At 34.5% G+C, this 10,318-nt stretch overlaps 3 protein-coding genes across 3 annotated transcripts in view; 1 reads left to right on the top strand and 2 right to left on the bottom strand.

The window, feature by feature from the left end:
* The window catches only part of LOC104770020 (tetratricopeptide repeat protein 27 homolog), a gene marked incomplete in the record, with an annotated part of 6,568 nt that extends 6,274 nt beyond the window's left edge, over positions 1–294 (top strand). The window contains 1 exon segment of the mRNA XM_010494370.2: positions 1–294.
* Positions 356–3,499, bottom strand: LOC104770022 (autophagy protein 5). The gene is made up of 8 exons (XM_010494372.2): positions 3,330–3,499; positions 2,917–3,041; positions 2,753–2,819; positions 2,283–2,372; positions 1,763–1,850; positions 1,438–1,581; positions 1,018–1,149; positions 356–837 (listed from the first exon to the last, which is right to left on the bottom strand). The coding sequence occupies exons 1-8, from the start codon at positions 3,432–3,434 to the stop codon at positions 566–568; spliced, it is 1,023 nt and encodes a 340-aa protein (XP_010492674.1). The 5' UTR covers positions 3,435–3,499; the 3' UTR covers positions 356–565.
* LOC104770024 (protein REVEILLE 1-like) lies at positions 3,796–6,598 on the bottom strand. Its single transcript, XM_010494373.2, has 6 exons — positions 6,030–6,598; positions 5,531–5,632; positions 5,335–5,446; positions 5,183–5,244; positions 4,701–5,015; positions 3,796–4,588 (listed from the first exon to the last, which is right to left on the bottom strand). Exons 1-6 carry the CDS (start codon positions 6,060–6,062, stop codon positions 4,034–4,036), a joined length of 1,179 nt encoding a protein of 392 aa, XP_010492675.1. The 5' UTR covers positions 6,063–6,598; the 3' UTR covers positions 3,796–4,033.

Raw genomic sequence — 10,318 nt, forward strand, 5'->3', positions numbered from 1 at the left:
ATAACAAGAAGAAGGAGGAGGAGGAGGTTTCGGTTCCTCCACCGCCGGAGAAACCAGAGCCTGGCGATTGTTGCGGTAGCGGCTGTGTCCGATGCGTTTGGGATGTCTATTACGAAGAGCTCGAAGATTACAACAACACGCTTTCTGGACTTACTAAATCCAATTGAGTGAAAAATTGCTTCTGAATTTTTTCTCGCATTGTTTTGTTTCTGCAAACAAAAAATTAAAACAATGATTTGTCTATGTCCATCTGTCTCAGTGCTTTTGTTTTAACCAACATTTTGGATCTCTCTATGAAGTTGAGCTCATGCTTCTTACTTGTGAACAGACGAATTCAAATTTGCCCAGAGAGAAAAATCGTTTAAGTAAAAGAACCAACGAGTCAATCAAATATTTCTAATCTTTCTACCTTTTCTTTTCTTTCTTAGTGTATTCTGAGTTCTGGTTCCTTCAGAAAGTAGCTGTATATAAACAAATCATTGATTCTTTTGGCTTTTGCAAGACCGAACGAGAAAACAAGTTTTTGATCAACTAACAGATGTAACTGCCGAGAACCTCCTTACTTTCACCTTTGAGGAGCTTTCACAAGAACAGAGATATGGAGATAGAATTCTGGGTTCATCAAGTTATTTACCACCCACGAAAACGGTATCTCTAGTTTCATTTCTATCCCTTGGATCCTTGCCAATTTGATTTCACCCATCTCCCGCAGCAACCCATCTGCTTCTTCTGTATTATCATCATCCCTGCTTCTTTCTTCTCCACTCGTTTGAGCTCTGTCTCCAATGAACTCTGGGAGGAGACTTTCAATGGCGTTGCGTAAGGTAAAGCATTTCCCTGTTAAACGGTGGAACAAATCAGTTAGTATCTCACAAAGTAGAGATTCAACAACAGTTGGATTCACTCTGCATAGAAGCTATTGACTGAAAAGCCATATACCAGAAAAGCCAATCTCAACCAATCTCTTTTCAAAGAAGATTATATGAAGAATGTGAATCTTTAAGGTGATTATCTTACCTTCTTCTCTGAGGAACTCAACAGGGCGATTTAGGTAGGAGATGTCATCCCATGTATCGATCTCAGGTACATCTTCAAGATTCTTGAAATCTTGATTTATACTCCGAACATATAACCGAACAGGAATTCTTGCTGAGAAAAAAAGATTATTAAGAATCAGGAAAAAGGTGAATGCACAAGAACAATGAGGACACTATTACTTTGTATCATGTTAGCCAACACTGAAATAATAGATGCACCAATTTATGAGGGGTCACTATTAAGTTGTTGCTGTTTAGAGGATTAATCAGAAGACCGAAAACTACTATTGACTGTTTCTAACAAGGATAAATATGGCACTCCCAATTGAAACCACTTTTCCAAATATGAGAAAATTTTGCTAAGGTGTAACTTCCTCAGCTGAGTATATAGTTGGCAAACCTGTCTTAACTTGTCCAGCAACATCCGTCTCAGTCACACCTTGTCGAGATTGTGGAGATGACAAGCTTGCTTTTCTTGAAAAATCATCTTCGATAGTTGCCATTTTAAGCTTGGGTGATAATTTCGTGTAGGCATCAAGATCACCTGCCAAACCATTGGTTTTCAGACTCGATACTAACTCAAAAGGTCATATATCCGAAGGTTATACCACGATTGATGCGAATAGTGGCGCTGACAATGCTGAACGCAAAAGTAGTGTGTAACAAAAATGATAATGGATTTGTGACTGCTAGTATATTATATGTCTAACATCGACCATTCGTACCATTCATGACAGAGGTCCATAGATCCTCTTGATCACTCTGAGACATATTCATAACATTCTTGCAATTTCCATTGATGATGTACTGTGCCTGCAGGATAAGTGGATAATTTCAACATGTCATAACTTCTTATCATTTACCGTTTGCTAACTTAGGGCAGGAGTAAAGCATTGTTAAAATATAACATAAGAGAAGCCTATGGCTAAAACATTAGGTAACGACAAACCACTTGCAGCATACTTAACAAAACTATTAGCGGTCATTACCAGCTACACCAATACAGTCTATGAGATTTTATAACCCTTTGAACTTATCATAGACACCATGCATGGCTGTAAATGTCTAGGTGTTCTCTAACATTGATAGTACATCATCAAGATGTGGAAGGAAATCACACACATAGAGCAAAACAAATAACTCACAGTTTTACGATGAGAAATCCAATGAAACAGTGTACATAGTCCATATGCAATTAACGTTTCTATGTCATCAATGACCTCTTTTAAAGAAATCTTCACTAACCTCTTTTAAAGAATTAACAAAGTTCCATTTTACAGAATCTTCTCCTTCACAGGGTATCAGTATGTTGCTAGGATATCCTCTAAAGTGTACCTACAAACAAGAATTTCTGAAAAGCTCAAGAACTGCAAAGACAAAAGAGACTAAGGTTTGTGCATCTTGCTAGTCAAGAGAGACTGATGAAAGATTCCACTAACAACATACTGTGACTGTTATGCTCATACTGGTTCCCCAAAAAATGGGCTTTACTTGTACTAAAAAAAAACTAAAAGTTGTGCCTTTCTGTGGTTAAGTAAATGGGGATGCAGACTAAGAGAATGACAATGTGGATCACTGGTTTTTTTTCCTCCTACGTTTAGATTACAAGAATAGTCTTCCCTCAACCTCACTCAAGATGCTTAACACAATACACTAAGCCCATCTCTCAAACATAAGCTAATGAATTTGAGAGGAAAGAAAGAAAAAAAAATCACCGTGAGATTCCAAGGTCGTTCTGGTTCTGCGCATAGGAGATCGAAAAGAACGCCTGTTGGTATATACCTGCAAACCAAAAGAAGAAGATTGTCACACTGTCACATAAAACATATCAAACAGTTATAAATTCACAGTTATAACAGAGAGATGAACAGTGACGTACCATTTTAAAGGAACTCCTTTGTAATCGAACCAGATTGAATCTTCACCAGGAGGAAGTGAATCCTTGAAATAAGGCTTTATAAGAGGAATCAACAGCGGCAAATATCCTATTCTTGGTGCTAACACCTGATCAAATGCGATCGCACGAGAAAACAAAAAACAAACTCATAAGCGTGCTCTTAACATTGGAGTTACACACGATTCAACTGCTCGTTTCAAGCAGAGAGTAACAATTTGATAATCGAAATCGGATTTTGATTCAAGACGAAAAGAAAAGAAAAGCCCTAAAAGAACCCAGAATTCAATCATGATCCAAACAAACACAAGAGATATGCACCATCGATTTTAAAAACCAGACCATCAAAAAAAAAAAAAAAAAAAAAAAAANTATCGAGGAGAAGAGTGATTGATTACAAGAGCAGGAGGAGGAGCAGGGTGAGAAGCAACGTCGGATTTGTGGAGATGAATCTGCAGAGGAATTGCTCCTTCCCATACATACTTGACCGCTTCATTCGCCATTCTCTCTTCTCTTCCTTACTCCGTCTTCCCCGTCACAGCACCCTCCACGCTTTCACGTTTGAAGAATCAAAACGACGCTGTTTCTTGTGACGTCCACTTTATGTTAATGTGCCAAGGGTGTTAACCGGTCTGATTTGGTTTTGGTAAGTTGGTTTAATAAATGTTGAACAAATTTCGGGTTAGAGTTGGTTTCTGAATCGGTTCGCTAATTTGCTTGGCACACCAGTAACTGTAACTAACACTACTGTTGTTTTCTATTTCTTTCAGATTCTGTAACCACCTCACCAGTTTTATCTTTGCCTTCAATTGGAAGCAAACTCTTCACCAAACCAATTAAATCCCCTAATCTAATCGGAGATACTGTAAGAGAAACCATCTCGTAATCATTTAACTATATGGAAAAAAATTGTACAAAGAGAGTTTTACAGTTACAAATTTTGCTGAAGTTTTAGCCTAAAGAACAACAAACATCTCGAACAAAACAATGAAAACAACAACAACAACAACAACAACAAAAGGCTTTGGTGAACATTTTAGAAAGGTTGAATGAATATATTAAGTTTAATGTCTCTTCTTCTGGGGGTACCTGAGAAAATGTGTTATAAGTGGAGATGAATCTCTTGTTTTTCTTGTTCCTCTTCTTCTATCATCATCTTTCTCTTCTTGTACGGACCAAATCCTCTTGCATTTGACTCTGAGTTTGCTCTTCTCAGCTCAGAAAATGCAGACCTCTCGCTAGGTTTAAACTCCCATTGACATACCATTGTTTCGGGTTCTGAGGTCTTGTCCGTGTGTCCTGTATCATCTACCGAACCAGAGTTTGATCCAGTCGATGATCCTTCGTTTTGTACAGCCTTTCCTGAATCTAAACATCTATTCTCCACATCTTCTTGCTTAAGAGGTACTTGTATCCAGCAGCTCGAGAGCTCTTCTTGTCCGTTTTTTATTATGGGTAATGTTTTGGATGATGAGAGTTTCCGTGGTAATGGCTGAATTGGGGATTTACAATAAGTTGAAGTTGTCAGAGAAGAGGACATGCCTGAATCAGATACCAAAACTGTCTTCCCAAAGAGTTTAATAAGGCTTTGTTTCGTTGGTTCCTTGACTGAGCTCTCTGTGTTTAAGAGTCTCTCTCTAGGAAACAACTCCAGCTTCTGTCAAATTGATCAAACCAAGGATGTTAAGAATTAAGCATCTAAGAGTCGGCATTGTTGTTAAATCGAGTGAGTATAAATTTGCAGGTGGGTTTTCGTTTTTGTCAAGTACCAGAGTCTCATGCTCTTCAGGTGCATTTGCAGTAGTTGTAAGAGTAGCTGGTGGTGATGCAGAAGAAACTGGGGACAAGCTTCGATTTGGTGAACTTGAATCAAGGGAACCCAAGGCTTCTGATCCAACAGTAGACAACACAGAGGTTGGAGATCGGTTGTCTCGTTCTGAGGGAGAAACTGATCTACTTGTTCCATCTGCTTCGTTCCCAAGCTTACGTGGGTAAGGATGCGCTGGTTTTCTCTTGGGACGAGGAGGTGGTATCACAATTGGCTCCACTGAGCTCCCATCACCTCCAGTTGCTTCTCGAGCAACCTGTGTGAATACAATAGAATAGAGAAGAGTCAGCAAACAAGTCTCCAAACAATGTATATGTACAATGATCACTTGTTAAAACAGTACTTAGGTTTGCTATTGAGGTTATACTGATACTTTCTGTGAACAAGGGTAAAAGATACTATATAGCATATAAGTGTATAAACCTTAGAGAAAAACTTCTGAGCATGGCTTCGAATCTGAACTGCAGTCTTTGAGCCCACATGTTCTATAAGTGAAACAAACATATATTTGAGGGTTCAGGTTCTTGTATAGGTCATAACACACAGTAGCAAGTGATATAAGTAAAATATTTTACCTTCAATTCTTCTCCATGCTCGTCCGTATAATTTCAAGGCTTCAACAAACTTCTTGTGTTCTTCATCTGTCCACCTCTCTCTTTCTTTTGTTATCGTATATGGTTTCCGTATCTAAAACATGAAAAGATGAAATTGAGCGAAAGATGTTCACTTTTTTACATAACAATATTGACATTGATGTTAAAAAGAACAAACCTTGGGTGCATAGTCGTTTCCACCAAAACTTTTGTCATTGAATTGAATCTGCTTGTCTGCAGTTTCCTCCTCAACTCTATTCCTCAAAGGAGCTTTGGCACTCTGAAACCATCACCAAGCAAAAGAAGGACTTTAGGAGACATCATCTTATCCCCTCACAACATAAACGCAATTTATGTCCTTTTAAAACAAAAGTGGCATTGGACCATTTACTTTCTTAATCAGTTTCTCAATGTACATTCTCTCATTCACAAAATCCCAAAAACTTAAATTGTATTTACAGATCCTAATTACGTTTACAGAAAAAAACAAATTGGCTTTGTTTCTTAACAACCCAACCCTGCAAGTTCTCAACACAGTCGATTACATCTTTAAGAGTCTGCAAATGAATTATACACCGAACATGCTAAACTCAAATTTAGAAGCTTTCTTCTAAACTCTTAGATTCATTACCTAAACTAGAGAACATTTGAATTCAGGAAAAGATAAAAGAACAGACCTGAACATTCGCAGTCAACGGAGACGACGCCATAGCTTCCCGGATTAAGATCTTGCCGGAGGGGAAACAAAACAAAACTCAAAGGTATGGATCGAAGAAAAGGTAAACGAATCTGGAGTTCAAAAATCAGCTTAATTTCCTCTGTTCTCCGTCTGGTTCAATAGATCCCATAAAATTAATAAGATTTATTTCAGCTCCCAGATTACACAACGACAAAACAGATTTGCTTCTGAAATCAGAACCAATCCAAAGCTTCCACCTTTCGGGAAAGAAAAAACTCCAGTAAACCGGAGATTTGTTGGGTTCGGTAAAAGAAAAACAGAACAACTCTTTGGGGCAGAGAGAAAGAGAAGAAGAATATCAGAAATGGAACTCTCAAAGACTCTCTAAAGCTCGCCGGAGTTGAGAAAAAAAGGATAAGGCTTTCGACGGTTCTGATTCGCCGGAAGAACAAAAGCAGAGAGAAAGAGAGAAGAAGAAGAAGAAGAAGAAGAAGAAGAAGAAGAAGAAGAAGAAGGTGGAGCTTTGGCCTTTGGGGGTGGGTCTGTGGGAGGAGGGAAGAAGAAGAAGAACAAGGAAGGGGGTGAGAAAATAGGAAGACAAAAAGGGTAGAGGGGTTGCCACGTCAGCTTCTGGTATGTGCGCTTTTTTCATTTTTTTTTTTAAAAACATTTTAATTTAAATTTTTTATTGGTATTTCCATGGAACGCTCGAGAAAACAGATTAAATCTTGTGGCTCAAGTTCAATGACCACCATTTCCACGTGTCCAGCTTCTTCTTTTTTTTTTCTTTCTTTTTATAATAACAAAACTTGTAGATTTATTATCGTTTTGTCTCTCATATTAATTCTTTTTAAATGAATCTACTTGTTTTAAATACAGCTAAATTTGCTGCAGAAAGTTTGAATTCTCATACTTTTTCTTTCCTTTTTTTTTTACATCATTCTTTTATGTTTATGAAATAATGAATTATGTAAATATTGTTAAGATATGTCTAAGAAATATTAATATTGTTTTTGTGTAAACAAAAAAAGAAAAAAAAAAGGATTTTGCTGGACGGAGAAATGTGAGCCACCAGAAAGGCAAAAAAATAAGAAGCCTACTTGCGAGAGTATGTTTTTTTTGTTTTTTACTCGCTAATCGCTATTATCTCTCTTGCTTTTCTTCCTTCACTAAAAAAATAGTTTTTTTTTTTTTTATCATGGATAAATAGTTTATTTTCGTTATCAATTTGATAGCTACATATTTTTTATAGATCAAATTACTCTATCGGATTATTGAATTAGAATACTTTCTATTTTGATTTTCTATATCATGATCCATCAAAAATCTATATTAAGATTTTAGAAATACATTTTACGTTATACTTTTTTTTTAACCTCACGTTATATCTTTACAGTTATATTTAATCTCTCAGTGGAGGGACGGTCATTTACTCAACGATAACCGAATTTCTTGATTTTGATTGCCCAGGATGGTGACTACAGCTGGATTTGCGAGAGTATATATATATTTTTTACTCGCTATTATCTCTCTTGCTCTTATTCATTCATTAAGGAAATAGTTTGTTTTTATCATAGATAAATAGTTTATTTTCTTTACCAATTTGATAGCTACATATTTTTTATGGATCAAATTACTCTATCGGATTATTAAATTAGAATTCTTTCTATTTTGATTCTCCATATCCTGATCCATCAAAAATCTATATTAAGATTTTTGAAATATATTTTGCATTATACCTTTATAGTTATATTTATTTAAATATTTGTTTATAATATTAATTTTTACAAAATTGGACACAATTTGATATTCAAAATATGATAAATTGACTAAATCAATTAAGTTTATTCTCATCAAATCGATAATATATATAAGTTTCCTAAAATCACTCTAAATCTCTCTTCTAAATCAATAAAATTACTAAAATAAACAATTATCATAAATGTGCAAATGTTTTTTTTTAACTAGCTACTATCTTCTTAAAAATTTGACTACATTCAAAAATAAAAAAAACTATTCAAATTCTCATAAACAAACATAGTATATAACCTAAATTATAAATAATTTGAAATATAGACCCGCGGTGTACTGTAAGTTAAAATCTAGTAAAATATGTAAAATTTTAACAAATCTAAAACTGATAAATTTATTTTCGTAGCTGCATATAAAAATAAGTGTTTTTAGTGATTTGATGTAGTCTTTTATTATTATAGGTAAGTTTTACACATATTTTAAAATTTTATATATGAGAATAAAACAGTAATAGATATCCTAACTAAAATTCAATTACTCAATCTAAATCCAAATATGAATCAGAAAATTCGTAAGGTTTGATTTGAGTCAGATCAGATTCTATATATTTTTTCCAATAGCAAACATAGTCAATCCATTTTTTTTTTGTGAGGCTCTAATATTCTTTCTCCATTCTTCTCTTCATGAACATTTTTTTAGTAAATTATTTATAAAATCAGAACTATAACAACATCAAAATTCAGATAATTTTTTAGTATTTTTTGTCTAAACATATTTTTAACAAGTAACATAAATTTTTATTTATAAAATACGGTCTAAAAATGAGCTATCCCATTTTTGGCTCGTTGATTTTTGTGTTAACAAGCTTTTTAAATTTGAAAGAAAACTGTACATATTTTGTTAACGAGTTGAAACGATTTTGAGTCCCAATATAATCCACAGTAAAAAAATGAGATACAAACTCGTATAAGGGAAAGTCCAAAATCTAAGTAAAAATAAGACGAGATTTTTTTTTTTGTCTTTGTATTATATTTTACGAAAAAAAAACGAAAGTATTAAGTTAAATATCTTATGCATCTAAATAAATTAAAAAGCCTAGTGGGGTTCAATCTATAACGTAAGCCTAGATATATTTTACACACACCATAAATTATGATATAATACAGATACGTATCTATGATATTATATAATTAGTTTCAACTTTTTATAATTAACAATATGTTTATCCATCATCTAGGTCGTCATCAATATTTCATAAACGTGTAGATAATCTATTAAATCATGGTTAAGCACATAAGATAAGAACAAAATTGTAAACAATTATAAATTGCAAAATCATATTTGGGTGGAAGCGAAAGTTAATTAAACTTTAATCTAAAATTAATGAATTTGAGTGCACTTTTGTCCATGTCACTGATTCTTATTTTAAGCCGTCTGTTCTACAGAAGATGGACATGTGGAAGGAAATGGAAGAAGGATTTAAGCCACTCATTATTTTTTCTTTTCTTTTTTTTTTCATTGGTTTTATACAAAAATTTCTGGGCCACATATTTTTGCTTCTCGTTCTGCCTTAGGGTTTGAAAGATCAGAAAGTTGATTGTTGTGTGGCTGCTGTCTACTTAAAAGCATTTTTTGGTTTTATTTTCCCGTCTCTGGTAAATTAAGAAGTATAATACGATAATTTTCTAATGCAACAAAATCCAAAGCCTGTAGTGGGAACCACAGTTATCTAAATGTGACAATCATCAGTGAGAACTGAGAAGGACTCATTTATCTAAATATGACATTCATAATCAGTGAGAACTGAGCAGCGAAGGACTCATTTACATCTAATATGACAATCACCACTGAGAAAAGCTTAATTAGTCGCCTAGCTCTTGTAGCTCGAGTGGTCAGCGACGGTACTAACAGTGCAACGCATGACAAGTTCGATGTTCGGGCAAGGCACAGAGAGAGACAAAGAGACCAAACACAAAAAAAAAAAAAAAAACTTAATTAGTCGTTTGAGGAGTTTTTGGCTTTGCTAAAGAAGGTTAGGCTTGGCGGTGCTGGAAGTTAGGTTCTGGTCTACTGGATAGTGTGAAGTGACACGTGATGATAGCCATAGTGACATTTTTCCTTTTCTTCACGACCATACATTTCATTTTTCCGGCCACGTATGTAATTCTTTTGAGATGAAAAACGCATACTTGAATTTGTTTTAATGAAGGGGGTGTATTCAAACCATGATTTTGGAGAATTTGATGGGATTTAAGAAATTTAGAATTTTGATAGATTTTAGGGAAGTTCATATGATTTTCTGTAAAATTCTTTCAAATCCCACCTAAAACCATGAGATTTGGATTTCTGTATTTTTAACTAAACAAATCCTACAAAATCCTCCAGAATCCTAAAAATTATTAAAATCCTAATCCACAAAACTGTTTTGAATAACACTAGATTTTAAAGTAGATTTTTAAATCACCAGTTCAATAACAGTGGATTTTAATAGACTTTTTAAAATCCATGATTGAATAACATAGAATTTGTAAATTT

This window comes from Camelina sativa, chromosome 20 (assembly GCF_000633955.1).
Source record: "Camelina sativa cultivar DH55 chromosome 20, Cs, whole genome shotgun sequence".
Lineage (NCBI taxonomy): Eukaryota > Viridiplantae > Streptophyta > Magnoliopsida > Brassicales > Brassicaceae > Camelina > Camelina sativa.